This window comes from Lineus longissimus, chromosome 3 (genome assembly GCF_910592395.1).
Source record: "Lineus longissimus chromosome 3, tnLinLong1.2, whole genome shotgun sequence".
Lineage (NCBI taxonomy): Eukaryota > Metazoa > Nemertea > Pilidiophora > Heteronemertea > Lineidae > Lineus > Lineus longissimus.
In genome coordinates this window covers 4,726,872-4,754,713 of record NC_088310.1, presented here as the reverse complement: position 1 = coordinate 4,754,713, position 27,842 = coordinate 4,726,872, and the positions used below count along the sequence as shown (strand labels likewise).

At 40.7% G+C, this 27,842-nt stretch overlaps 4 protein-coding genes across 8 annotated transcripts; 3 read left to right on the top strand and 1 right to left on the bottom strand.

Moving 5' to 3' along the window:
- Positions 1-251: 251 nt before the first annotated feature.
- LOC135485419 (H2.0-like homeobox protein) lies at positions 252-2,982 on the top strand. Its single transcript, XM_064767418.1, has 5 exons — positions 252-388; positions 605-1,026; positions 1,402-1,590; positions 1,832-2,022; positions 2,442-2,982. Exons 2-5 carry the CDS (start codon positions 612-614, stop codon positions 2,532-2,534), a joined length of 888 nt encoding a protein of 295 aa, XP_064623488.1. The 5' UTR covers positions 252-388; positions 605-611; the 3' UTR covers positions 2,535-2,982.
- A 588-nt stretch (positions 2,983-3,570) lies between these two features.
- Positions 3,571-18,179, top strand: LOC135485468 (uncharacterized). Of its 5 annotated transcripts, none has more exons than XM_064767523.1 (10): positions 3,571-3,698; positions 8,690-8,823; positions 9,143-9,419; positions 10,215-10,352; positions 10,699-10,916; positions 11,246-11,331; positions 11,515-11,688; positions 12,122-12,325; positions 12,475-12,570; positions 16,129-17,241. In XM_064767523.1, exons 2-10 carry the CDS (start codon positions 8,742-8,744, stop codon positions 16,321-16,323), a joined length of 1,470 nt encoding a protein of 489 aa, XP_064623593.1. In that variant the 5' UTR covers positions 3,571-3,698; positions 8,690-8,741; the 3' UTR covers positions 16,324-17,241. The 5 variants fall into 5 exon arrangements, with proteins under 5 accessions (XP_064623593.1, XP_064623596.1, XP_064623597.1 ...); XM_064767526.1 differs by lacking the exon at positions 3,571-3,698 and adding an exon at positions 4,942-5,280 and having other exon boundaries at positions 17,101-18,179; XM_064767522.1 differs by lacking the exon at positions 3,571-3,698 and adding an exon at positions 4,946-5,280.
- Positions 18,180-21,398: 3,219 nt separating this feature from the next.
- LOC135484742 (spermatogenesis-associated protein 17-like) lies at positions 21,399-25,219 on the bottom strand. Its single transcript, XM_064766410.1, has 8 exons — positions 25,096-25,219; positions 24,134-24,223; positions 23,870-23,951; positions 23,613-23,663; positions 23,142-23,401; positions 22,640-22,939; positions 22,249-22,378; positions 21,399-21,912 (listed from the first exon to the last, which is right to left on the bottom strand). Exons 1-8 carry the CDS (start codon positions 25,200-25,202, stop codon positions 21,838-21,840), a joined length of 1,095 nt encoding a protein of 364 aa, XP_064622480.1. The 5' UTR covers positions 25,203-25,219; the 3' UTR covers positions 21,399-21,837.
- Positions 25,220-25,266: 47 nt separating this feature from the next.
- LOC135484925 (uncharacterized protein C2orf73 homolog) lies at positions 25,267-27,527 on the top strand. The gene is made up of 4 exons (XM_064766631.1): positions 25,267-25,427; positions 25,833-26,245; positions 26,509-26,624; positions 26,816-27,527. Exons 1-4 carry the CDS (start codon positions 25,369-25,371, stop codon positions 27,065-27,067), a joined length of 840 nt encoding a protein of 279 aa, XP_064622701.1. The 5' UTR covers positions 25,267-25,368; the 3' UTR covers positions 27,068-27,527.
- The last annotated feature ends 315 nt before the right edge of the window (positions 27,528-27,842 follow it).

The following is a 27,842-nucleotide window of genomic DNA, read 5'->3' as shown; positions in this document are numbered from 1 at the left end:
CACTTTAATAATATGAAATTGGCAAAGGAAAAAGTGAACCGGGCTAATTGGGTGGCGAAATGATGGGCTACTGGTGTTCATTAGCTGTATCATTTGATAAGAAAATCGAGCGATGTGTTGCGGTAAGATCTTTATGAGCTTTTGAGACATAAATCATTTATAAAAACTGACGCCTTTCATATAAACGGGAAGTAACTGATAAACATTACAGAGCAGACGACGCAAAGAATCCAATTTTATTCGGGAGTGAATCCGAGAGCATCGCTATTGTCTGTGCTCGTCGTTTCCACTTGTCAGTTACAGGGAAGTTATAGTTTATATTCCCTCATCGACTTTATCGAAATAAAGGAAGGATACTACTTTTTTGTCATAAGGAAGCTGTGATAAGGTACGTAACAATGCAATCAACAATGTAATGGAGCGCCGGTGTAAAATTTTATAATGTCCCAGGATAGAATGTCCGGGGACCAAAGGATTCTATTATACGGTTTTAACCTCTGAGGTACTGACGGTTATGATCTCGATAGAACCATACCCTAATCCGTCCGGAACTATTATTGTGAAATTTATTTAGGGTGTTTACGTAATTCATTCCCTTTTACAGGCAAAAAATGACAATAATACATCATCAGCCGGCACCCCAACGACATGATCATGATGATGGACGTCAGCAATTCACAACGCAGGGGGATCTGGGTGGGGAACCTCGACTATTTGGGCACGATCTGTCCCTGACCTACGGCGGCTGGGCCGGGTTGAGAGCGCCCGCGTTAGAAAGTGAGGTCTTGTCTGGTTGTCCGTCACCCACTAGGACTTGGGACATTAACTCTGTTCATGGCAAGATGAGGGACCCGTCTTCCTACTCCACTCTGAGCGACCGGGTGGTGGCACCGGCCGAGAATAGGTCTGCGGACGCGCCGGCTCACGGACGGATAGCGGAGACGAAAAATGAGACGGCCTCTACGAGGAGTAAAGCACTTGGTTTCGGTATTGATCGGATACTGTCAATTGATTCAAAAAGAAAAGGTAAGTCAGATTTCGTGGCTTAATTTTGTTCTATGTGATCCCAAAATGACATGGACTTGCTCATCAACTTGCATTATAGATATACAAGGACACTTCATGGCTTTGTTTTCACGTATAACTGTGTCGATGTGCAAGTCTTTAACTGAAGACACATTTTAGAGACGTTTTCGCCGACTTCGGACTGTTATTTTACACTACACCCGGGTCCTTGGCGGCGATAACCTGTTACGATCGAAGACAAAGACTTTGGTAGACCATTTGAAAAACGAGTCGAGACTTTAAGACAGTTTAAAACACGTCTATGTGGAGACACTTGCAATTGCATTCCAATTGGCTGTGACTTGTATTCTCAATAGCAACCCTTCATCTTTCCAGAAAGTCTTGTCCCCCGTCAACCAATGCCCATGATGGCCCAGCCGCATCATCGTCTTCCACAACTACCTTGTCTGGCGTGCCATAGCATGTCAATGTTGTCACCTTTACCACAAGCTAACAGGTTTCGACCCCAAGCGATTAATCAAAAGTTCATCAGCAGACACAATACATGCAGTAGCTTCCAAACCGGTAAGATGCATAGCATAGGTTCATCTGGGTAGAGAATCAAGTATCTGGTTGCGACTTGGTCCCTGGGGTCCCAGTTCCTCTTTGTCAGTTCTTATTGTGCAGCTGAGTCCCAGGCCCATTAGCCTCTTGTCTTCCAGGGGTAATTTTAAACGTGCCTGCATTCTTCGTTACCAATTTTGGTGTGAGCGCAGTGGTAGTCCTTGGAACAGGATGTACCTGAACATCTCATTGTTATTTCCAGGTGCATTCAGTTCGCCATTTCCCGCCGTCGATTTACATCTTTCATCGTCTAAACGCAAGCGGTCCTGGTCCAGAACAGTCTTCTCCACATTACAGAGGAAAGGTTTGGAGAGGCGATTCAAAGTCCAGAAATACGTGTCAAAGCCAGACAGAAGACAGCTGGCTGCCATGTTGGGACTCTCTGATGCCCAGGTACAGATCCCTTGGTTCAGGAGATTGGTTGGTCGCTCCACAGGTTGAGATGGGAAATGTTCATATTTTCGAACTGTCGTCTGCTCAGGCTTTTTTCTCCTACCGACATGCGATTCCAAAGACTCCAAGCTGGCAGCGTGCATTGTTAATTTTAAAGCAAAAAAGAAAGGCTAGGTTATCATTCACATCATATCCTTTCAGTTTCACTAGTACAAGATGCTTTTTTACATTCAACACATCACTGTAAACGTCTATCACGACAGGTGGTCTTGATGTCCAAAATGAAACTTTAATAGAGTCCGTCCATTTCACGTACCAGACTTCTGATGAATGTGGCGTCCCATTGGGGCAGGGCCATGATGTGATGAAGACGGGACAGAGCCGAGACCACAGTAACTCTCAGGTCCTTTCTTTTTCAGGTGAAAGTTTGGTTCCAAAATCGCCGCATGAAATGGCGTCACTCGCAAGAATACAAGAAAGAGAACGGGGAAGATTCAGAACCAAAGGAATAGGATGCAAACGGAAAGGAGACTTTCACATTCGAGTTGATTTATTGACAGTAAAGATATGCATGGTATTCCCAACACGGGAGCTTTGGAAACAAGACTTGTACAATACTGATATCATTTGAATCAGCGAAAGTCATACCTTTACGTTTATTCCGTTATGGTTAACCACAGTTTCACTGACTGTCACTTTCCTTCATACTGAACTTCCAGCGGTATTGCCTCCGCACCTCCGCTCATACGCGCGTTCTCTGAAAGCTGAGCAATGTCAATGCATTGAGGGTCAAGATGCTTTCCTTTAGACTTGTAGTCTATTCGCGACTGTCTCAATCATTGGAAAGTCGTAGCAATAACTAGACTTTCCAATGACCGCGTCAGCTGCGAAAAGACAGCAACGAGTGAGGACTGATGTGAAAGACTGTCTGGAGAGAAGAGTCATACATGTAGTACAAAAGCATCCTGTTGTTAGAAGTTCGTTCGGCCTAACCATATCAGTGATTGATCCATTCTTAATAAAATACAAATGAATAAACTATAATATAGTGGTTTTAGGTTTCTGCCACACCGGTATCGCTCACCTGAATTGACGCCGCGGGAAAACTACGTCACACCCAGAGACTAATGTCGATAATCACACCCAGAGACTAATGTCGATAATCACACCTAGAGACGAATGGCCATAATTACATCCAGAGACGAATGTCTATAATCACATCTAGAGACAATGTCGGCCATAGTCACACCCAGAGACAAATGTCGGCCACATTCACATCCAGAGACTAATGACCATAATCACGTCCAGAGATAAAGATTAATATATAATCACAACGTGATATCCAGAGAATCGATTGCCACTCTGCAGGCCGAACCGACGGCCTATGCCCCCCCCCCCCCCCCTCCAAAAAATAGACACATACCTCACCCAGAATACATATGGAAAAGCCCGCGAAACTAACACGTGGGTAAAGAGACAACTTCTTTACTGAAGGGTGTGGTCGTTTTGAAAGTTCTCCCTTACGACGCCAGTCGGTGCTGTTGTGATCAAAAATTGTCTTTCCCTATTTGAAACTTTTGCTCCCCAAGTTTATCACTGTTTTCTTGATTTATCTGGGAGTTAGGCGAAACCTTCTAATGTAGGATCTATCGTCTGCAAACTATCATACTATTTCTGTAAGTATATACCACTGTCTTTTTTAGACTAAGAGTAACTTAAGAGATCGCTGTAAAGTGTATACCATATTACTTCATGCACCATGTTAGCTTGTCTATGGTAGTACATGTACATTAATGGAGGCTAATAGTGGCTATATAAGGTTTAGAGGGTGCAGACTTGTATTACTTGTTCCAGGTCTACTGTTCATTGATATATTGATATTCATTGATATTAAATACCACCTAACAAACATGAAAGATAAGATATAAATGTCAAGTGGGTATGATAGATAACTGGTTAGTTGGGTAGCAGGATTTCCCAACTCTATAATGATATATGTGAAGAAGACGAAAATGGATAATGATTATGATGATGATGAAAGCCCAAATTTTAGTGGAAGCCTTGACAAAGACTTGCCTTTTTTAATTCTTGCCTATACAGTGGAACCTCCCTTAGTGGACACCTCTCTATAAGGACAACCTCGCTATTGAGGACACTCGTTGTTTTGGTCCCAAATTGGTTGTTTCAATTCAATTTGACCTCTCTATCGGGACACCTCTCTATTAAGTCAGCACTTGTCATTCCCATGGGTGTCCTTAATAGAGAGGTTCTACTGTACACTGAACTAGGCAAATGGAAGTGCTAATTGGTGTGGTCATTAACATTCATTAGTGTTTCCACTGTGTGCTCAAATGCTAAGTAAGCAGGGATAATCTTCTGTATTGTTCTTGGACTCCTGTGGGCCTTTCCATTGTAGTCCCTTTCCTGTCTGATCCCCTTCGGTATGTGCTCAGTCCGAATTCCGATCAGAGAATCCCTTAGTATTGTAACATTATATTCAAGAGGTCTTTCCCCATTTGATGTTGGTGCATAGCTACTGGTAATTTTAGTTTCTTTCCTAATTTTGTAGAAGACGTTCATTTAAAAAGTGCACTGCAGACAAGTGATTTTTATCATTTGCAACAATAATTGCTGGTCTGCAGGATGACATTTGTGAGCCTGAGAATGGCATCCTGCTTTGTAAAAAAAATTGAAATCATTATGAGATCCACAATTTACAAAGGAAGGGCTCATTCCATTTTCCAGCCAATATGAGATAGTTCATGATTTATTTGTTATTTTGATTTCATGTTTGTTTAATCTAATATCTTGGCCTGGTTTGTTAATTGGCCCAACCAAATGTCTTGAACATCCTGATCTTATTGGTCATGGCATTGGCATTCGAGATTCATTATTTCACTGAATGAATGCAGGTGGTGGTGATTCAAGCCGATTCAAACCGTGCCAGTGGTTGTCACACTTGGATGGTTGGACAGAGCAGGACAACAGCTTTCACCTATATTAGGCTATTCAATGCAATCTATGCATATATTTAATACATTTCTAAGTATATGGACTACCACAGGCCTCTAGCACACGCCTAAACATACACTATAGCCTTTGACTATTGCCAATAGGAATTTGGTGGTGTGACATATAGATGTCCATTACTAAGTCCACAGGCAGGGCAGGGCTGTGTCTGAAAGGTGTTTATTCTATGGAATTAGCTTGATTATTCAGTGCTCATTGGAAAGTTAAGAATTTGTCAAAATTTATTCGGTGAGTAACGATATTTGCGTCTGTACTATAATGTAACTAAGTCTGGCTAATAGATACTGTGAGCTGCACGTTGACCGTTTTTTCCCATGCTCGGCCTAATGGAAATCTTTTGTAGTGGGTACAGGGCAAAATAATCATACTGAGCACTGTGGTTTGCCGGTCAGGCTCATAATCAGGAGGTCACGGGTTTGACTACTGGAAGAATCGCTGTTTCCTCGTCTCTGTGTCCTTGAGTAAGACACCTAAAAGCTTCAGTCCTTGTATGAGTCAAAAAGGTTCCCTGTTTCTGTACTAGTGGCTAAGAGAAACTTCTTCAAAACTGATCAGTCCAGCGAACTTCTGGTTTCGATATTGTTTTCTCCTCTTGTCATTGTGATGGTGTTATCAGGCAATGTAAAGTTCATGTAATGTATGTTATAGCTTTAGTAATTGGTTGTTGATCTGATTGTATTGATTATCAAGAAACTTGGTGTATGAAAGCATTTCAAGAATGGTAACATCATGATCAGGCAGATCTCAATCTATGCCTACCATAAACAATAGAAACAATGATTCATTGCTCTGGTAATAAACATAAGCTCAGCTAGGCAAGGTCAAGTCATCACTCCATCTGTCTTCTCCCTTTAATGCCCCTCAAACAATGGTGGTGGTAGGTTTGCTCTCCATTTGATTCAGTTTCCAAATCTTTGTGATGGCTATCCCTTTACCTATATGTACTTTAAACAATCCTGCAGATGTCTTTTGAAAAAGTTAACACACGAAAACTCATCTCAAAACCTTTCCATGGACAGATCATTGCTCAAAGCACTTAATCATCCCAGGGAGTCTTCTTCCGAAGGAATATTCATTGAGGTTTATTTTAGGAATATGAAGTCACGATAATAGGAACATTTTGAAAGTAACCTCAACAGTTCATGGCCCTAAATTCTGAAATTGGTTCAAGTGTCTTGGAGGACACTTGAAATGGCTGTGATACTTTTAAACCCAAATTGACATTGCATGTATTGCGTTGATGATAATTGTGCATTCTATTCTATGTATTGCTTGAAAAAGAAAAAGAGTGATAAAATGTTCTTCGCTTAAAAATGGTGGGGGTAAAAGTTACACTGTTATTTCCATACCCTTCATATAGATCCCAACATGTCCTGAGGACAATTTCTTTTAAACACAAACTAGTGTTATGTAATGGTCTCCACTTGTGATAATGACAATTGTTACCTTAGTGAGTAGGTAACTATGTAATTCCATCATGATATTATTTTGACATCTGACTTTGCTACGTCTATACAAGACCAACTCTGCATGTGTACTTGCCTATCAAAATGTAAGTCAGCATTTTATTTTCTTTGGGTAATACGTTTCATTCCCGCCAAAATCACGTAGGTATGAGGCCTACTTGGTCCTTTATTTTTGTTTCATTTGAATATACACTTAACCTTTTCACCCTTCAAGTATTCTTGTGCTAAGTAATATGATGTAACATTAGGTGCAAGGAATTTAACTAGTCTTGTCCATGCTTCTGTTTGAAGTAATGGTGTTGGTTCTTGTTTTGTTAGTAATCGTTGTGGGAGGGGACGTTTTACTGATTGTGCCGATTTGGTGTGACTATTTTCAGAGTTGACGTCGAAGATACCTTCTGGGGTAACATAGTTATAACGTTACCAAGCCCCAGGTGTCTGACTGAAAAAATTGTAGCCCGTCCCATCACTTATAAGAAAATCAAAGGCATTGTCATGTTTAAATTCTGTTATCCACACCTCTGATAAATAGGCATGTAATATTCACACATCGCCATCATCAGTTTGATGTCAACTTACAATTCAGAACTGTACAAAGCAGACATCGTCATGTGAAGGCAGGAAATGTGTAGTTCCTGATAGAATATTCAACTCAAATTCTTCAAATGCTCATTGCGACGCGTGTCGTCAGAATTGGTCACATCTACTGATAAGGCTTTGATTAAAAATCATCTGTGGTTTATCAGTGCAGTGTTTTATCGATAAACCAACAGATGACTGATATATTGTCTCCTTATACGGACAATTACCGTTCTAATAAATATTGCTGTTGAATCTCGTTTTATCGTGTTTGCTAATAATTATTTCCTGACAGATAAGAAAATCAGATTTAAAAATATTTGAGAGTATGTTTGATCTGTAAATTCTTCAAATGCTCATTGCGATGCGTGTCGTCAGAATTGGTCACATCTACTGATAAGGCTTTGATTAAAGATCATCTGTGGTTTATCAGTGCAGTGTTTTATCGATAAACCAACAGATGACTGATATATTGTCTCCTTATACGGACAATTACCGTTCTAATAAGTTTTGATGTCGAATCTATTTTTATCGTGTTTGCTAATGATTATTTCCTGACAGATAGGAAAACCAGATTTAAAAATACTTGAGAGTTTGTTTGATCTGTATATTGATCTTCCGATTGACATTTACCTGTAGCGTATTGAAGCATGGGTTTTTTCACCACCCACGCCCTGTTCAAACATTTGGATTCATTAAAGGGGCAATATGGGCATGAGATATGTGGGTTTTTCATACAAAATGGCTTGCAGCAGGACCATGACTTCTCCAAACTGGATCATTGAAAAATCAATGAATACTTGACTGGAATGAAATGCGGGCCTTGGGCCTAACTTGAAATTCTCAAGACATCTTGAAATTCTGTGCCGTGAAATATTATTGGAACAGTCAATTTCAGATTATGGCCCGGATCATGATGAGAGAATTGAAGAAGCCAGCGACTGGTCATGTTTTAAAACTCGGTCAATTATTCTATGTCCTATCTATCCTTTGGATCATATCAAAGAAATCTTTGTCTGAAGATATCCCATGCATGACTTGAGACTATGTCAGTGGCATTTATAGAGCGATTGTCCCCAAATGCTGAGGTCACATGACGATATTGTGCTGTACCAGATAATAAAACATCAGGTCGTTTTGTATTGTAAAGTTTAGGTGTTCTTAATGTATTGAACGGTGTTCCTATTGTACCTGAGGGTATGATTTCATTCAATAACCGCATACATGTATCTAAACAAGTTGGCGTGCAATATCTCGAGGAATGTTTGAAGGTTTGTAGGACTATTTATTATTGTGAATTTTCAAGGCAGGTGGAGAAAAAGTTTGAGGATTAGGAGTGTGTAAGTTGATATCATCAGGCTTTGCTTGAAACCTTTGATCTTTGACAATTATATGTGTAATCTAGATCCTCTTGTGTTTCCTGTGGTATGTATAATACAGCAGTTCCTGTGGTTTTTTTCCACACTATTTTGATAGTAATATGTCTTTTTAAGGCTCGTCTTTTCAGTACATACTTACCTGCTCTATATCAGCTCAATTATAACAAATTATTTTCCTCTCTTATCCTTTTCTGTCCTTGTGTGTCTTTTCAGATATTCCTGGCCTCCAACATGTTTGCTAGCTAAAAGACTGTGATTGTTCATTATGAGTGCACATATCGGAGTGACCAATCGGGCATTCGACGGAGAGGTCGAGGAGACTGGCCACTCCCTCAGTAAGGATTCTGGTGAGTTCATCCATCAGACTTGGAGATACACACCAGCAGAACTGTCAGTTTAATGCCACATTTATGCTTATGCCAGTGATGTTTGTGAAAAGGGAGGTGTAACTTTTGCAATGAACCCTTTTGCTGTCGGTGATGTGCATGACACGTCTTGACATGCGGATATGACGTGCATATCACGTCGGGGCCGAGAGTTATTGGTTGTTTATAACACTTTACTGTATAGTCTCTGGTTTTCTCGTACATCACGCATTTGCATTTCAAATTGACCAAAAATGCATCTATCATCTTTATCATCATAAATTTCTTTGCCATGTTTCAGGTATTGCAGATCTTGCAGATATAATACCCGAACTTCCACCCAAGAAAAGTCCACGGCCAACGCCGAAAGTCTTTGTGAAGAATCCCTCTGCTCATAAATATGAAAACCAGTGCCCGTTGCCCACTGGTGCTGGAAGTGCGAACAGTACCTCAAAGAAACGTCCCGATAATCTTGCCATTCCAAGCCACATCAGCTCCACAAAGAATAACCGTCCAGCTAGTTCTGTACATGACTACGAGGAATTGCCATTAGCAAAAACAAGTAAAAGTCAGCCAAGGTAAGTTTGTGAAGCTGACCTTGAAAGAGAAGCCTGGTCCAAGGTCATTTGCCTCACTGAGCCTGAGGTAAACAAGCCATTTGAATGCCATGCAAACAAGCACTTTTTCACTGCAACTTGTGATTATGGTTGCTGCGATGTGAGATTAAAAGATCTCTCGTGTGTGGGTTGGCTGGTAATCACTTGGTGAGATATTTCTCACCTGTCGCCGCAGTCACAATTTGTGTCCCAGGCACCTGCGATGACCACCGCAAACGAGCAATATGTGTCACATGCAATCATGATTGTGGGCTGTAGCGGCAAAAATTGCTCATCTGCAGGTCACTTTTGATTTGGACAAAGCTTCTTTTGAGACCCTTCAAGAACAAGTCTTTGAGTTCGAGATCACAAGGTCAAGGCCAAGGCTTTGAAATTTGAAGGTCAAGCCTTGAAATGAAAGGTCAAATATTTGAGATCTCAAGGTCAGTCCTTCAGAGGTTCTAGGACATGGAACATAAAGAAGGTTACCATTTTGATTGTCTTATTGATCATTGTTTTTGTTCATAGCAATGTTGTTATGTGTTAGGTTAGATGTTGTCTCATCACTAAATGTCCTGTGCTTGCCTGCTTCTTGTTACTTGTGTTGACCTCTGAGGAACCTGATGACAGTGCGTCCGCCTCTTATACCAAAACAAAACCACGGTGAATTAAAGTCTATTCTAATGGACACCTGTGACAGGGCATTTCATCATCCCCTAGCTGTCCCTGACGCAACGCTGTGATAAAGGGAAGTTCCCCTTTATTTGTTTTACATAGATTGAAAAAGTTCTCACACAGCGATGACCGATATACACCAAGTCCTCCCCCTATGCCGCCCTTATCGAGCCTTCCTTCCACCTTTGATATATACTCCCAGACGGGAAGTGATGTCTCTATAATCAGTGAGGGACCCAGGTAAGTCAGCTAACCTGCTTCTGCTACTGACCCTAGCTTTAACCCCTCCAAGCAAACGGCACCCTTTGATCGCAAAAACAAACCAAATTTCTGCCACCATGATTGACCATGATAATATATACAACCCTGAGTCAAATTTCATTCCCTGGATCAAAATTCAGTACCAAGGATTATGCTTCATTTTGAAAACTGCACACCAAGCACGTTGAATACAGTGTTGTAGCATTTGGTGATTTTCTTTTCATACTCGCTCTAAATATTGTCTCTTTGTTGTGGCGATTATCCTTTCTATGTTTTGCAGTGGACCCTTTCCATGATCTTATACTTTTGCCTTCATTTCTTTCAGAAAAAGGCAGAACCCTCTATATGATTCGGCAAAAGCAATATCTCAGCCAGACCACAGTGATAGTAAAAATGGATCTAATTGCCTTTCAAAAAATAGAGCGTTGTGGATAATTCTCATAGTGATTGGAATCTTGACAATACTACTGTTCATTCTATTAGTGCTTGTGATAATCGGGGCATTGGGGGTGAAAAAGACACAATTTACATCAGAGCCGCAAGGTGAGAATATTTTTATTTTTAGTTTTTTCAGGAGAAAATTGTCATCTGTGTGGCTGTCAGTGATCACCTGTCAGTGTCTTCCAGTAAAAATGCCATTCAAAGACGGATTCTGGACAGTTTCAGGTGTGGAACACCTTAATAAGATTATGATAGTCACATCCAGAATTGAGGGGTCTTTTTCCCCTAATTCAATTCATATATTAAGTGCATTGCTAGGATAAGTTCACTTTAAGCAATGAGAACTAGATTGCAGCATTTGATACCGGCATCCCCTGGTTGATAATTCAATTCCAGAAATTGTTTCACCATTTGAACATTTGCATTTTCAGTTGATAATGGTGCTAGAAATAAAACAATTCAACTGGAAGCAGCATTAGAGGCAGCTTTAAAAAGAGTGAATGATCTGGAGTCCAAGGTTGGTATTGGTACCTGTTTTACTCAACTTCTCCTTAAGATTTGGAACTGTACCTTTATTAAGGAGCCAACATAAACTTCCACAGAGACGTGAAGTGTCCCTTTTATACCAACATCGATATATACTAGAAAAAAAGAACAGAGGAGAAAGCTGCTTTTTATATTCCATCTGTTTTGATTTCAGGTTGTTGAACTCGACACGGTGCTGAGTTTCATCGGCAACACCAGTCACAACTCGACACTACTGACAAGGTTTGATGAAGTTGTGAAAAATACCTCGTCAAATACTGCAGCTGTAAGCGGCTTAGACACTCGAGTGACTGAAAATACTAATCAAATAATCCTGGTCGACTCGAAAGTAAGTATGTCTACTCCAGCTTTTGCTTTGCATCAAAGTAGATGAGATCAGAGGTCTCTAAAAAAACAAATTATTTTTTTCTTTAAGTGCTGAGAATTATATTTTTCACGAATTAAGTGCCAAGAAATCTCATAGTGCATTAAAACTGCTGAGAAGATCAGAAGTACACAGACTTTGATTGCCATGTCTTTGATGCCCTTAGCTTTGCCATGTCCTTTGAATGGGCACCTTGATTCATTGCAATGTGCTTCAATGCAAGACTCAAGCAAAATACCCTTTCCCTGTGGCTTGTGATTGTCTTGCGCACTCACTCACACTAACTCCATCAACAAAATAGATGGTTCAATAGCCCATGCCAGGTAAAGTGTCCCTTAATCCTACTACCCTGCCAGAGACCTCTTGAACTGACATATTATTTTTATCATTTTCCTAGGTTGACCAATTCCGGGAAGAAGCACTTCAAAACAATCGGGGAGTGTCCGATAAAATCAATCAACTCATAACAAATAAGATCAACCCGATGATTAAGTCTGTTGACACCATCAAGACACAGATAACATCACTCAATGACACGATTCATGGAACTCTCATGCCAGAATTGCAAACCTTGAAGGATGATTTTGTGAGGTTGAATAGTGTAAGTTGTCTCTTCTACTACCTACCGACTAAACACCAATATTTTCTCAAGCCTGATGAAGTTGTGATTTGCGCTCAAGCTGTAAAATCCACTTCCTGTACGAACTGACCAGAAAAAGCTTTATCTCTTCTCTAATGCTTCTTTTGCAGACGGCGTTGACCGATTGTAAGCTGAACACGACAATACACGAGAGCTTTTCCACCGTTCATGATGAACTGGATACGCCCTATGTTGAGGAGTCTGCGGTAAGCATTGTTCAAGAGACGCGTTACACTTTCCTGTACAGCACTGCCTTCGTGAAGCTTGTGTTGAATTTTGGCTTGTTGCATGTGTGTGGATCCTGACATACAGGTATAGATGTGCATCTGTGTCTTTCTCAGATTTTTTAACCAAATCGGGAGCAGTGACACTTCTTTTTGGATCTGTGCCTTCTTCCTTCTGTCACGAAGATAAAAACAATGCATGCACGTCTACCAATCGTTACTTTGGATTCACACACAGCAGTTCATATGACAAACTGCCAGCTATTTGCTTACGCGCTTTTATAAGCTTTTAAAATTTTGCAATTCTTATTATCCCTAGAGTAAGAGCCCTGTGTGTAATTTGGATAGTTCACCATTCCCAGTGTTTACACCTTACCATCTGTGTTGTCTTCGTCGCAAATTCAAATCGTGATATTGTTCTAAATAGCACTTAAATGTCATGAGCAACAGGTGGCAGCAGCAACTCCGCATGTAAAGTCAGTTATGGGAATCCCATAACTGGCTCGATTGAGTGCCCTGGTTTTGGTTTGTTTGCATGAGGTTTACTGTTTGCATGAAAACCGGTTTTGGATCGAGAAAGGACTGACACTGACTGAAACCTTAGGATGTTGTCATACGGTTGATGTACTTGGCTGATTGAAGACACTCAACACAATGCTTCAGCACTAATGCTTTTGAAAATTCATGAAGCTGGTCAATTACTGGAAATATACGCGTGAAGATTATTTTCAGTAACTGAAAAATTTATAAAAAATTTAGTTTTTGTTTTACAGACAGTAAGACAATAGTTAAATCAGTTTTGTTTAAATTTTTAAACGTAACTGCCCAGTTGAAGCCACGAAGCCCACAACTCTGTTACATTCAATCATCAGTCTCAGTCCTAATTTCCCACGGTATTTGGCTTACACCGGTGTACAGATCCCACCACTAATTGCTAGCACCCATTTTAAACATTTCCTCCAAACAGAGTACACTGACAGAACCCGAGGTAAAATTATTGTCCGCAATGCAGAAAAATCTAGTGCCAAACTGCCTTTATAATCTGTTATTTTCCCTAATGCTAGAAGCACACACAGGTGTGACTGTGAGATCATTTGGCAGAGGTTTTTAAATCCTTTATAATAGAAAACCAAACGTTTTGTTTTATGACATTGTGTGGTCAAGACTCAACACAATTGCCACCGATGCCATGAAAACAAAACGTTAAAATTGTACTGTATTTCAAAACACACATAAACAAGATTTTGCTTCAGTATTTGAGCACATGTTTTTTTCTGGACATTGTGGGATAACAAAGTGTCTATCTCCTTAGTTCTAGTTCCCTTATTTTGTTCAATTTCAAATGCTGTAAACTGGGAATTCAGGGCTTTGAAACGTCAACTTTGACAAATCTTCAAAATTCATGTCAACAATGGTCTGCCAAACATGCCAAAAAGGCTACAAAAAGACCCAGCCGTTCCTATAAATCTTGGAGATGAACGGAGATAGCCTTGCCCCATCTTGTTGGAGCACCATGAAAGAGGTTCTCATAGTACATCATGCAATGCATCATTGTACTGTGCACTGGAAATTTACTTGACTGAGTCATCCCAGACCACCACTGGTTCAGATTCCTGTCATCTTTAAAAATGGAAGAAGGATCGGTTTTATGTTATTTGAGATTTCATGAAAATCAGTCACTGGTGAAAATGTCCTGGTTTACAGTTTCAGTTCCAGTGTGACTAATTCAAAAGGTTCTTTACTTCATTCTCTCTTTTCCAACTTATACACTGTGTTGACATAATTAAGCTGGTTGATATGTCTGTTTCATGTATTGGCCTACTACATGTGCCCCTAACTGGCTTAATTACATTAACACAGTATACTGAAGTCTTGTGCCTCAAGGCTATTTTGTTTTTATTCGCAAAATATTCCCATAAGTTACATGCAGGCAACTAAATCGATGGTTTTCTTGGTTCTTCCAGCTGAAACAACCCAAAAATAATCTTTGTATGGCTTCATTCAATATACTTATTGTTGGTGTTTCCAAATAATATCAATACTCTGATTTTGTCCAAAGTATCGACTTTGAGAAGTCGCAGGCAATAGCGTAGTAGCCATTAACAAATCCACTAGGTTTTTACATCAGAAAACAACAAGGTGAAGCCTTGGACAGTGATATTAATGATCATGTCTCACCTGATCCATTCCATTGTTGTGAATCGATTCCAGTCTTCATTCATAGATTTAGTTGCTCGTGTGTTCATGCATGTCAGACTAACAACTCTCCATCCTTAAGCAAGTAGTCAAAAAATGTTTACGTCTTGGTGAGTTTGTTATAATATCAAACTATCGCATCCCCAATGACACTGCACTAACCATAACCATACCATGCACATTCTCAAACTGATTCTTTAACTTAATTAACCAACTTATTGCAATGTCCTACAACTTTAAAAAAATTACTTTGTTATACTGGTGAACTTTTTTTATGACCCATACAGTCTGAATATTTAGCTAATTCCTGCAATTTTGACTCATAATTTGGATTTAGTCATGTGTGAATTAGTGGAAATTGATTCGGAAACATTAATAACCAATTCACCCAGTCGACACTCGGCTCTCAATTCTGTATTTTGAAAGGCGTATAAATCACTGAAAAGTACTGCCCGGTACAGCCCAAGAACTTTGTACCATTATGTGAGCGTGAGTGGTGTTGCACTGGCATAACAACATCATTTTGCCATCCAAATGTCAGCTGTTCACATCTGATATGGAGCAGTGCATGTCATGCACACTCATGAGAGTGTTGGTTGCCTTCGGGTTCCCCAGTTTCCTCCTACAATTCAAATCGTCCAAATAATCTCAAAAAAACAAGCAAGTCAAACTAGAACTCTTGCCACTTGCTCTGTTGGACAAAATATTTCAATAAAACGATAAAGAAATAGATGATGGGAGTTCCCTGAATGGTTGACCCAATGGAAAAGGATTCGAAAAGCTCATAGGTAAGTTTACAGTCTGCCACATTCCTCAAACAGGTTTAAATCTTACTCAAATTTTGTGTCTTTATTCATCTTTTATGTGTATATGTATTTCCAATATGCATGGCTTCCTGCTTATGCTTTGCTTAGGAGCTGCTTGTAGTCTTCAACTTGCTTCAAAAAATCATATGTTTCAATATCATTGTAGATTGCCATTATCTTTAAACCTCTGCCATTATCTTTAAACCTCACCACTCTTAACGAGTGACCACCGACCCGTGTGAAATTGTGACACACCTCACTGGCCGGTCAACAGTTTTCATTGGCTTGTCTAGATCATTTGCTTGAGTTCAGCTTGTCAAAACTGACTCACAGACACCCTCAGTAAACAACACTCCTTGCATATAGAGAAACTGAGTATTAAAATCTGCAGAATTTTGGTTAAGCGTTGGACACCAGTGACTAATGTGCCTCAGGTATATGTGAATTTAACCCATAAGGGACAGTGTCACAGGCTTACTATGATCGATCGAATTGATTTATTCAGTGTTTTCAATTATGAACTTTTCTCTGATTCCAGTCTTATGTTGTTGTTGGCGCACAGTGCTCAACGATTGGCTTCAAAAGCCATTCACGAAAAATCGCCCCGTTGATCATAAATGGCCAGGAGACGCCATATCTGACGTACAAGTGTAATTGCATCAAGAAGGAGGTGAACTTTAAAAAATTTGAGTGTCGAATCCACGTTTTAATGTGTAGTACTGCTCAGAAATAGAAGATGGAACAGCATACTCAAGGTACAGGGGCGGATCCAGGACTCGATGAAGCGGGTGCCGCCGAGTGGGGAGGTGAAGCAGCTGTGTTTTATGCATCAATATCCGAAAATTCATGGTCGGTTTTAGAGAATATTGGGCAAGCGCTACATATTTGCCAGTTATTCCCTGGCCGCTTTCTGGCTGAATGACAATTCGGAGATTACAGGATTATGCATTTATATATGATCTGCTAATCTATTGAGGATGGAGTGGGATACCTTGTCGTAGAGGATTGGATAACGTACCCTGCATGTACTACACGTGTAATGGATCGCATCCTTTAGACTATTCGCCTTATTTGAGGAGATGAGGTTGGATTAACAGCCGAAACAGGAATATTCAGGTCAAATAAATATCACAGAGTAAGGCCAGGGCTGAACACTCAGGAATGTCCGTCTCCAGCACTTGGGTGACTGTTGTCCTTGATTGTGAAAAAGATTGATATTTGTAATACTTTTATTATCGGTTGTTTGAGATTTCTGTAAAAAAAGATATTCATTTGTTGCTTCCTTTATTTCTTAACGGATCACGGGGTAAGTATACTGTTGTCAGAATGCAGGCCATGAGAAAAGTATATGAGTTGAGAATCGAGTGTTGACTGGAGGAACTTATTTCGAATATCAGATTTTGAATTTTTATCAAAAATACACATCAATATGGTAAGACGTCATCAAAATACTTGATCTTATGTTTAATACCCGTATTATAATTCAATCTTTAATCATCCCTTTTTGCAGGAATTCGTGTTTGTTGGTGTGGCGTGTTCCACTGTCGGTTTTTCATACACGTCCAGAAATGCCATCGAGATCGAACCTGGATCAGATAAGTTGAAGTACCGATGTCAGTGCCGAAATCTTAAGCAAGGAGCGAAAAAAATTCAGTGTGGTATCCATGTACTAATGTGTAGCACTGACCCTATGTACTGAGGTTATTTTAAGTGAAAACTTAGATATTATCAGTCTGGTTATTACTATAAGGTGGCAACCAAATAGTCGAGTATGGTATTCAGTTACAGCTTCTCAGAGGCAGTCCTGTGATGCTTCTGGCCAGTTTCAGTATTACATTTGATTGATTTTGTAAACGTCATTTTCACAAATGTGTCACTCTTGTACAGTTGATATACAGGCTTCTATATTGAAGACCTTTAGCCGTGGTCTGAAGTCGCCACGCGTGTGTCCATGACATCCTTTTCCTGGAAGGGTGACTTTTTAGGTCAAGAAAGTTGCAAAAAACTAGATGAATAGGATTAGATGTTTCTAACATTATGAAGAGTAACTCTTGGAAAATGATTATCAATAGACTGACGTAGTCTAACATCAGATCTAACATATCAGGAGACAATAATTGTATAAATGGATCAAACAAATAATGCATATTTTGTAAACCTTGGCGACATAACAGTGAGTTATGAAGGTTACTGAAGTGTACATTGAAGAAGTAATTTTCTCAAAATTGGATGCTGTCCTTAAAGGTGTAACCAATAGATGTACTTCTGTTGACGTCACAATCGAAGAATTTGAACGGTAAAGACGAATTTGGAGCCAAATGTGTTGTCTATGATAGACAGGGTGTCCCGAATAGAGAGGAGTTTTTGAGGGAGGTTCCAATGTAGTTCCATTTTCTGAACATATCAAGTGACTAACATCTAGTTTCAGGGGAAAAACATTTTTGTTGATTTGTAATGAAATTGTAGCCACGACTGTGTTAATAGTTACTAACTTACCAAGTTTTGTACAAAAAGATTTTACATATGTATATTTTGGAGCAATATTGACTTTTGTAAATACCCTTTGTTAATAAAGAGAATAAAATAGCCTTTATTGTGTAAGAAATTGTTTTTTCATCTTTCTATATTGAATGGTTAGAATAATGATAACCATCTGGACAACAAATGTCTTTATAACCAGCTGGAAGAGGCAAATATCTTTCAAACTCCAAGCTGACTGCCGATTGGTGGGCAGATGGTGGAGTTGAAACCACACGAGGCCAAATTGATAGCCAGCTGGAAGAGTAACTTGTCCCCATTAACAAGCTTGACTCTTCCAGCTGGTTATTGAGTACCCAGGTTGTTCCACCGCTGAAAAGTCACCAGGAGAGTGGCTATCTTGACACCTCCAATTGGTCATTGACCCCCTTAGCATGACAGATGCAACAGTCATGACCAGTCGCAATCCAGTCTTGCTGCCCCACCATCTTGCCAACTCATGAGAGAGATGACGAGCCTATAACCAAACCCCCAGCTGATCCACCTCCGAAATGTGAGAGAGAAGACAGTCACAACAAGACCAAATGGGACATGGCTGCTCTACCATCTTGCTAACATGTTAGAAAGGACAGCCACAACCACACCAAATAAGCTGTCTCTGCATTTTCTTGCTAGCACGGGGAGAGAATAAGGCCAGGCAGCTGTACTGTCTTAACACTCCGTTGAGAGAGATAAAACATGCACAACCAGACCATATTGGGCCTGGCCTTTCCACTGTCTTTCAAACACATACCCCTTGTTAGACAATAATGTGTCTGGCAGCTCCATTGTGTTGTCTCACAATAAGACAGTCACAACCAGAAGGAATATCTGGTCTTTCTGCTCCATCGCGCCGAAGCTGTGAGAATGAGAGTGAAGACAGCCACAGCAAGACCGAATCAAACACTGCACTTCCAGCGTCTTGCAAACAGGGTGAGGTAACAATTAGACAGCCACAGCCAGACCAAGAGGGACCTGACAGCCCCACTGATTTGCCAGCACCTTGACAGAGGTGAGACACTCACAACCAGATGGAATCGAGCCTGGCAGCGCCATCGTCTTGTCAACACGGTAGGAGAGTCAAAACCGTCACCGCCAAGCCGAATGGGACCTAGCAGCTTCACCATGTGACCAACACGATGAGACACCGACACTCACAACCAGAACTAATCTAATATGGCAGCAACAACGCCTTGCCAACATGTTGACTGATTTGAGACAGTCCCTATAAGACGGTTGAGCTGCCGGGTGCAATCCGTCTGGCTGTGGTTGTCTATTTTTCGTACAGTGACGACGGAACGATTGATCAGTCAGGACAGATTCCGTTTGGTTGTGACTGTCTCATCCGTCTCACTGAGCTGGCAAGGCAGTGGAGGAAGCAGATTCCACTTAGTCTGGTTGTGGCTGTCGTATTTCCCTCACCCTGTTGGCAAGATGGAGCTACCATGTTCGACTCGGTCTGGTTGTGCTTGTCTCATCGGTTTCTCACCGGGTTGGCCAGATCAGATCAAGACGGTGGAACAGCCAGGTTTGATTCAGTATGATTGTAATTGCCTTCCTCTCAGGGTTTCGGTGGAGCTACGAAGGCTTATTCGGTGTGGTTGTGACAGTCTCATCTTTCTTACCGTATTGGCAAGACGGTGGAGCTCCCAGGGCCGATTCGGTCCGTGGATGTGACTGTATCAACTCTCAGACGGTGGAGCTGGAAGGGCCAATTTGGTCTTGGTTTTGACTGTATCACCTTTCTCACCGTGTAGGCACGACGGTGGAGCTGCCAGGACCGATTCGGTCGGGTTTCGACTGTATCACCTTTCTCACCGTGTATGCAAGACGGTGGAGCTTCCCTGGTCAAATAGTTATGGTTGTGACCGTATAACCTCTCTAACCGTGTAGATAATACGGGGGAGCTGCTGGGCCCGGTTCTGTCTGGTTGTGGCTCTGTTAGCTCTTTCACAATTCCGGCGACAAGATGAGGCAGCCAGGTAAGATTACAGCTGGCTGTGACTGTCTCTAAAGCTCGAGTTCGGTCATGCTCTGGCTGTCCAATCTTTCACACTGTAACGACAACACGATGGAACCGCTTGGTCAGATTCCGTCTGGTTGTAGCTGTCTCTTCTTTCTCATTATGCTGACAAGGTAGGTCCCTTTCGATGTGGCTGATATTGTCTTACTTCCCTCACCCTAGCAGAAAGAAAGTCATTGGAGCTGCCTTGTTCGACTCGGTCTGATTGAGAGTGACTCCTTGGTCTCTCACCGTGTTGGAAACATGGTGACGCTGCCAGGTCTCATTTGGTCTGCCTGTGACTGTCCCAAATCTATCAACGTGTTGGCAAGTGGTGGAGCTGCCAGGTCTTATTCAGTATAGTTGTGAGACCGATATAACTAACAATCACAACCTGACGGAATCGGACCTGACAGCTCCGTTCTTGGCTGGCTGCTCCATCGTGTCGCCAGAACCATGAAAGAGATACTACAGCCACAACCTGACAAAACCGGGCCTTGCAACTCCTCCTAGCCCACACAGTAAGAAAGATGACGACAGCCACAACCAGGTCAATTGGCCCTGGCAGCTCTACTGTCTTCTCAGCACAGTGAGAGGGATGAAACATGGTGAGCAGTGACATAGTCAAAACCAGTCCGAATCGGACCTGGCAGCTCTACCATCTTTCCAACGCATCAATTGATTTAAAACAGTAACAGCCAGACCGAATTTGGTCTAGTTGCTGAATTTCATGCCAACACAGTGAGAAAGATGAGACCGTCACAACCAGATAGAATCTGGTCTCGCTGCTTATTGTGTCTTCAGAACTGTAAGATAAGATAGCCACAGCAACCAGATTTTGAACCTGGCAGCTCCGACGTCTTGCCAAGACGTTGATAGATCTGAGATGATCACAACCAGACAGAATTGGGGCTGGTCACAACCAGACAGAATTGGGGCTGGTCACAACCAGACAGAATTGGGACTTGTCACAAACAGAGAGAATTGGGACTGGTCCCAAGGAACAGATTTGAATCCTAAAGATACCAAGGATCAATCTTCTGATCCCCTCCGTGAATTTGAGACAAATGTATGAGACGACTGTCCTCTACTCAATCCAAATGCAAACAGGAATCAATGTCCAGCACACTGTGAAATGAACAGACAAGCTTCTGACAACAGGTAAGTGTCAACCATACAGATCAAAGCAGTTGAGAGGGGACACAGAGACTTGATTGGACAACATCGAAGACAGGCAATTAAGGGATGGAGCAATCGAAAATCAAACCAACCACGCCTTATAATATATACAAAATATTTAATTCATCTTTTTTTGACAAAATTTACATTAAAATTGGTTAAGTTCAGGGCAAAGAGACAACTAAGTGAAGACAACAACGTTACTTAATAGGACACATCAACATTTCTGACTTCTGAAATGCAAATCTCAATTTAGTTGCCCATATGTGCTTGATTTGTATTTTAGTGCCTACAATTCTTTGCAGAAGGTAATTTTCTTTTCCAATCTCAATAATTGGACACTTCAATGATGACATACCTTTTTTTAACTGCAAAATATTGAACAGCAACCAAAATGTTGGGGCTTACAGTATTGTAGATATTCAAACAGTCAGTGACCAAGAAAAGGAGTTCCACATAAACATAGTTCTTTTTGCAGTGTTCCTAATGGATGAGGGTAATGAGTATGGACGAATGATTCGATGACAAGAGTTTTACGTGACGAGCTGGCTACACCTGACCCTGCGAGTACGTGTCGTTCAATTTCTCCAAGATTGGGATGGGTGGCACAACTGACTGGAAGGGCTGAAAAGAGAAGGACGAAAACAATATAGAGCATTGATTGAAATAGTTCCTGCCCTGTTCACTCTCACTGATTTTTCAGTAGACCTCACATTGTGTTCTCCAAGAGAGAACTTGAAAGTGAGCTTATTACTACACGCTGGTTGTGACATTGTCCTCAAAAGACCAATTTGGGACCAATGGACCACAATGGAATCTCTTTCCTGTCTGTACAACGCAATACATTCCCCTTGTGCCAGAGTTTTGAACAGGAAATGAGAGGCTAATATACACTTTCATGGGCAGTGAAAATGTAAAAGTAGGGGTGGTCCTGTGAATTCCCTTTTAGGGAAAACGTACCTGAGAACTGATGTGCTTGTCAAGGTATTCATGTCGGAAGTATTTCGTCCCGTATGGCAGGTGCCCATATTTTGATGTCGAGTGCAAAAGGTGTTCGTACGGTATTTTTTGTCTTGTAAACGGTAAGAAACTGAAAAAAGAATTATGGTAAATATAACATGAAGGACAAAATATGGGAATGCGAATTGCCTCTGTCAGGTTGCCAAGCATAAAGCAAGATTACTTATACCCAAACACCGACCAAGGAATATCTTTCCTTGCTACACAGTGATGGTATGGATGATTTGTTATGTCTTTCTATTACAAGATTAGTCATTGCCTGTCTCTCAAACCACTTTGCCACTGATCTCCCAACATTGGTCACCACCTGCAGTTCAATAAATATACTTACACATCATCATTAAACCTAGTGACCCACTCGTCTTGTTTCAAATATTCCCTCGCTTTCTCGACCGAGAAATAATCTGTGGCCACCCGTAATGTCGGCTGGAAGGGTTTGTATCGTTGCTTTTGGACATCATCAAGCTCTCTGAAAGGACCCTGCGGTTTCTGAGGCAAGGGTGGTAATGTCCTTGGCCGTGGTAGACCGTAACTTTTACACGTTGGATCAAATGGTTCCATCACCGGCTTTTCCTTTTTGTGACTTAGCGGACGTGCTCTTTGGAGGAGATATTCTTCGTCTTTCGGATACCTGGAACACAAACATAAAAGAGTTTCGATAGTGTTTTTTTAACAAACTACACAAAATGTGGTTTGGGATAGGATGCATCCGTGCTGAATGGTTGGTTTAGTTGGCAAGGATATGAACAAGGTATTGTAATTTTCAAAATTTAAAAACAACGATTTTGGTGGCTCACAGTTGTGGGTCTGTGTGTTCTGGCTTTAAAACTTACATTAGGAACGGAGAATTATACATCCCAGGGAGAACCTCTGTACTCAGCAAGTGATGACTCTTCCTCGCCCACATCTCCAACTTGTCTAACTCTGCCATCTCCTTCTTCTTTGCTTCCATCTCATCCTGCTCCTCTTTGAACTGCTGTAGTTCCCTCCGGACGTACTCGTTCTTGATGACGAGGCCCTCAAGGTAGCGCTTCCTGCTGTAGTAATTGAAGATGTATTTCCTTGTGTAGTAACCACGCCACACTTTCTGGATCTGAAAGTGAGAGAGAAAAATTTTGAAAATCTGATATTACTTACTGTTACAGAGACAGACGGTTCAGATTTGAGAGTTCTGATGATTAGGTGGCACTGCCAAGTACCTCAACTGACCACGTAACTATGGGGCTATACGGCAGAACTCTCTTGGACAGCAGACTGACTGTACTGTCTTCTTTGTAAGTCAAAAGTAGGTAAGAAACACTTACTAATGTGGCCATTAAATTGTAGTGGTTCAACTTCATAATAAATACACTGTTCTGAAATGGAAAGATGAGGCAAGGTTAGCTGCTAAATAAATCAGGTAAATCCCAGCACACATGAGAATCGACCACTACTGATACAATGAGACTTCTTAGGCATAGGGCCTACTCTATTTGTTAAAAATGGGAAAAAATAAACTTTGAATTTGAATTAACAGTCTATTCCACATTCTGCTTAATTCAACCATTTGTTTCAAACTTACTTTCAGCAGAACTCTGAAGTGCTTCCTTCCAAGAAATCCACGCCATCGTCTTTGTACAGCAGTAGCACTCTGATTCAAATGTCTGAAAACGAAACAAAATTAAAAATAAGACGATGTTAAGGGCGTTTACTGAGGCAGCCACCAAAGTTGTAGACAAATCCAAAACACTTTAATGAATAGTTTTACAAAGCAACACCTTAAATTCAACACTGAGTAACAGCACTCAGCCAGTCGTAAGCTTTGTGTAACCGCCCTCAAACTTACGTTAAGTAAGCTCTTGTTGTTTGTCCTCTCCACCAGGCTTGTACTTTCAGCACGGCCTGAAATTCATTTTCTCGCCTTTCTTCTGCTTCACTAGAAAACAGAAATACACATGAAAAAACAAATGAAAAACAATTTGAGACCCTTGACAATGAATTAAGCCCTAATTGCTTTTGTCAGTTCTATTGAAAAATTCTGCCATTGCACCTACTTAAAGAAAATTACAACATTAACAGTGCCACTGGTGGCAATGGAGAAAAATTGAGTCTCGATGGCTTGCCAATTGACCCCCTCTGACTAAGGACAGTCACTGTCTTGAGGTCAGATTGCGGTTGTCCACTATAAAAATGGATGATCCTTCATGTGTCCAGCTGCAGGCAGTATGAGTAAGGTAAGGTTGTCTCGCTCAGTCATTGTCCAAAGGGATACCTCATTATGGACAGCAGTGCATGTTTCCTCCTCGTGTATGCTGTAATATCATCAAATAAAACACAACATCCTACATTACTTCAATTTATATGCAATGAATGTAATGCAGAACATTGTGATCCATCAGATGAATGCGTTCCTCCTCTCCCTTCTTTGCAAATTACTCCTTTTATCCCTGGATCATCAATGATGTACCAGCAGTACTATTCTAGTGGTGTCAGATCTTCCTTCCTCATTGTCTTTTCTGTTCAGAGTCAATGCTTCTCCTTTCATGCTTTCAACCACTACCGTAGCCTACCTATCTCAATAGCCTATCAGTATCACACTCACAGACAGTATGAGTATGATCAATGATGATGTATCATCAGCCATCACCAGGCATGATGATGATCACATAAAATGTCAAAAACCAAATCATGAATCAGACGAAAGTGGTCCTGATTTTATCGAAATTGGCAAAATAGACAAATAACAACAACATCCCATTGACCCATAGATAGTTAACTTTTAGTTAAACACAAATTTGGTTTATTTACTTGTTCCTATCGTATGTTTCATTGACAATTCCGTCCACTTCTTTCAACAATCCGACCATTCTGGCCATCTTGTCATCTTTATTTACGTTGCTAGGAAGTGACGTCATTTTCAGGAGTTCGGGGATTTCCGTCGCCTCCGGAAAGTTCCGAGGAGAGGCGCTTGGCAACGAGACACAATATGGCGGATTAAAGAAAGGAAAATCTAAATTTTTAGCAAAACAAAGTTATTTAGAGGGTGTCCTCTTTGTAAGATACCAATAAAAATTAGCAAAAATGTCGACAATAAACTTCTCTAGGATTTCTAGAAAAAAAGAAGTCAGTGGAAAGTATGCGTAAGTACAGTAAACACGTTTTTATCGTTGTCTTTAAAATTGGTTTACTATTTTCGGACACTCATGCATGCTTGGTGAACTGTTCTATTTCCGGCAAATGATCGAAGTCTTGCTCAGTTAACAACGTCATTACCTTGCTCTGTTACTGTTAGCTGATTGGTCTGTTATGTGCCAACTGTACCATACCATCGTTATATCTGGGACTGGGACCGAGGTTTTCAAATGTCGTAATTGCAACTTTCCCTCAAGCAGAATTTAGAACTTTCTGTCATGACTCATGTGAAGTTAAGCCATGTTCTGGAGTGGAAAGAAATGAATGAACTACTTTCTCTTTCATTGATCCGATAAGAAGCTACTCCCCTGTATGTATGTCAAATAATTTACTTAATCCATCCTGATTTGCAGGCCGAGCACTTTTCGGGTGATGAGTAACGATGCAGAGGTCATGAACGCCAAGTATCAGGAGAGCTTCCCCTCAGTGAATGAACGTCTCCCAGATATGCCAGTTGAACGGAACCCATATCCAACTGATTTCAGATTTAACAACCCTCACCCCTACAATTGTAAATTTTTACGTCATAATGTGAGATTTATAAATGAACCTGTATGTACGGTGTTCACTTCTGATGTACGGAGTGAGCAACCGCATTGGTGGCCATCTAGGACTTCTAATACTCCGTTGAAGAAGCCACCATTCACAAGGGATACAACAGTCAGACGAGATTTTACGTATGATACTCTCACTGTACAGTCACAACTTAAAGGAGGAAACTCAAGACATCAAGCAAATCCTAACAAATCTTCATCCTTAGGTATAGGTAAGTTACCTGTTATAACTTATGGACTCACAGGGTGGGCCTGAGTTACATGTAGGTGTGTTTATGTATGTTCCAGTCAGCAATACATTCAGTAATGGCTTGAACAGCCTTTGTGTGTCCTTGCCTTTCAGCAATTGCTCAATCTTGGTGAAAAAAGAAAAAAAAACTCAATGTAAATTTTGGGGTTAAAAGTTAAAGATTCTGAATAAGATGCATGATTGCCATTTCAATTGTTTGTGATATCCGCAAGTTATTTATTTCAGTTCCTGTTAATGACTTGGGGGAGAGAGATGGAAAGGTCAGGGTACACAAGGAAAATATTTCCTATGAACATCAGTATAACAGTCGGCTAGATCCCAACTACCCAATCAGGGCAAAGGTAAGTTGTAGTTGGTTTGAATTAGGAGAAGACAACAAAAAACCAAGGACTCCTCAGTTTGTTTTGAGGATGTGCAGCTACAAGCAGCACCAAAGATGTGAATTTCTTTGATGTTTCTCATGTGAATGAATTGAATTGTAATGGTAATTCACACTAATATATCTGTTACATTCTTCTTATCCTTCTTACAGAGACATGGTAGTTTTGTGTGGGACAAACTCGCTCATGAGAAGGCCGCAGCATATCTCAAATCCATAAACCACCCAGTGAATCTGGACAGTCCCGACCGACCGTCGAAGCCGTCGCCTCCTTCAACGTTCAGGGTTGAAGCTCCAGCAACAACGACGACAACTCAGATTCCGTCATCACCGCTGCCAGGGCTTCCGGTTGGACCAATTCCATGCAAATGCGTCCGTTCTGCACCTGCAGTATTTTTTAAATAAAACTAGCTCACACAGGTGCATAAAGGGTCTTTCCTTTTTGTATTGATTTCAATACATGTATACTCTGTAAATGCTATTTTGCCAGATGAGGGGCATCTGTGCAAAATATCTGTCTTTCATGTAATAGGCTTAAAGTGTATGTGTACAGAAGAACAATTTAATGGAGACACCACATACATGTATTCTACTGTTATGTATGTCAACACATACTCATTGGTATTACATAATTAGATTGTCTTCAATAGAATATCTGTCTGTTTAAAGAATGACAGATTTCTTTGAAGGAAATGCATTGAGATTAAACAGTGCTTATTGCTAGTTTTATACAGCAGTCTGTGATAGAAATTCAATCATATTCTAGATTTGCCTTGGATTGTTTACAATCTTACTACTGCACATTTGTGACCCGCTCTACCAAAACTAGGCGCTTGTCGCATCTGAACTTGACAGGTTGATACGGACTTGTTGTTCATTTCCCTATTGTAGACCTTTTGTGAAATGTGACCAAATCAGTTTGTAATAGATTTCACAAAAGGTCTACAATAGGAAAATGAACAACAAGTCCGTATCAACCTGTCGAGTTCAGATGCGACAAGCGCCTAGTTTTGGTAGAGCGAGTCACATTTTATAGAGCTACTTTCCAGGAGATTGTAACAGTATATACTTATTCCTTTTGGCCTATGCTGCTTTAGGATAGAGCCTTATTATGCTTATCCAGGATTTTCAAGGGGCGAAAAGTTTTATTGTACCTATTGTTTATGTCATACTACTGAGA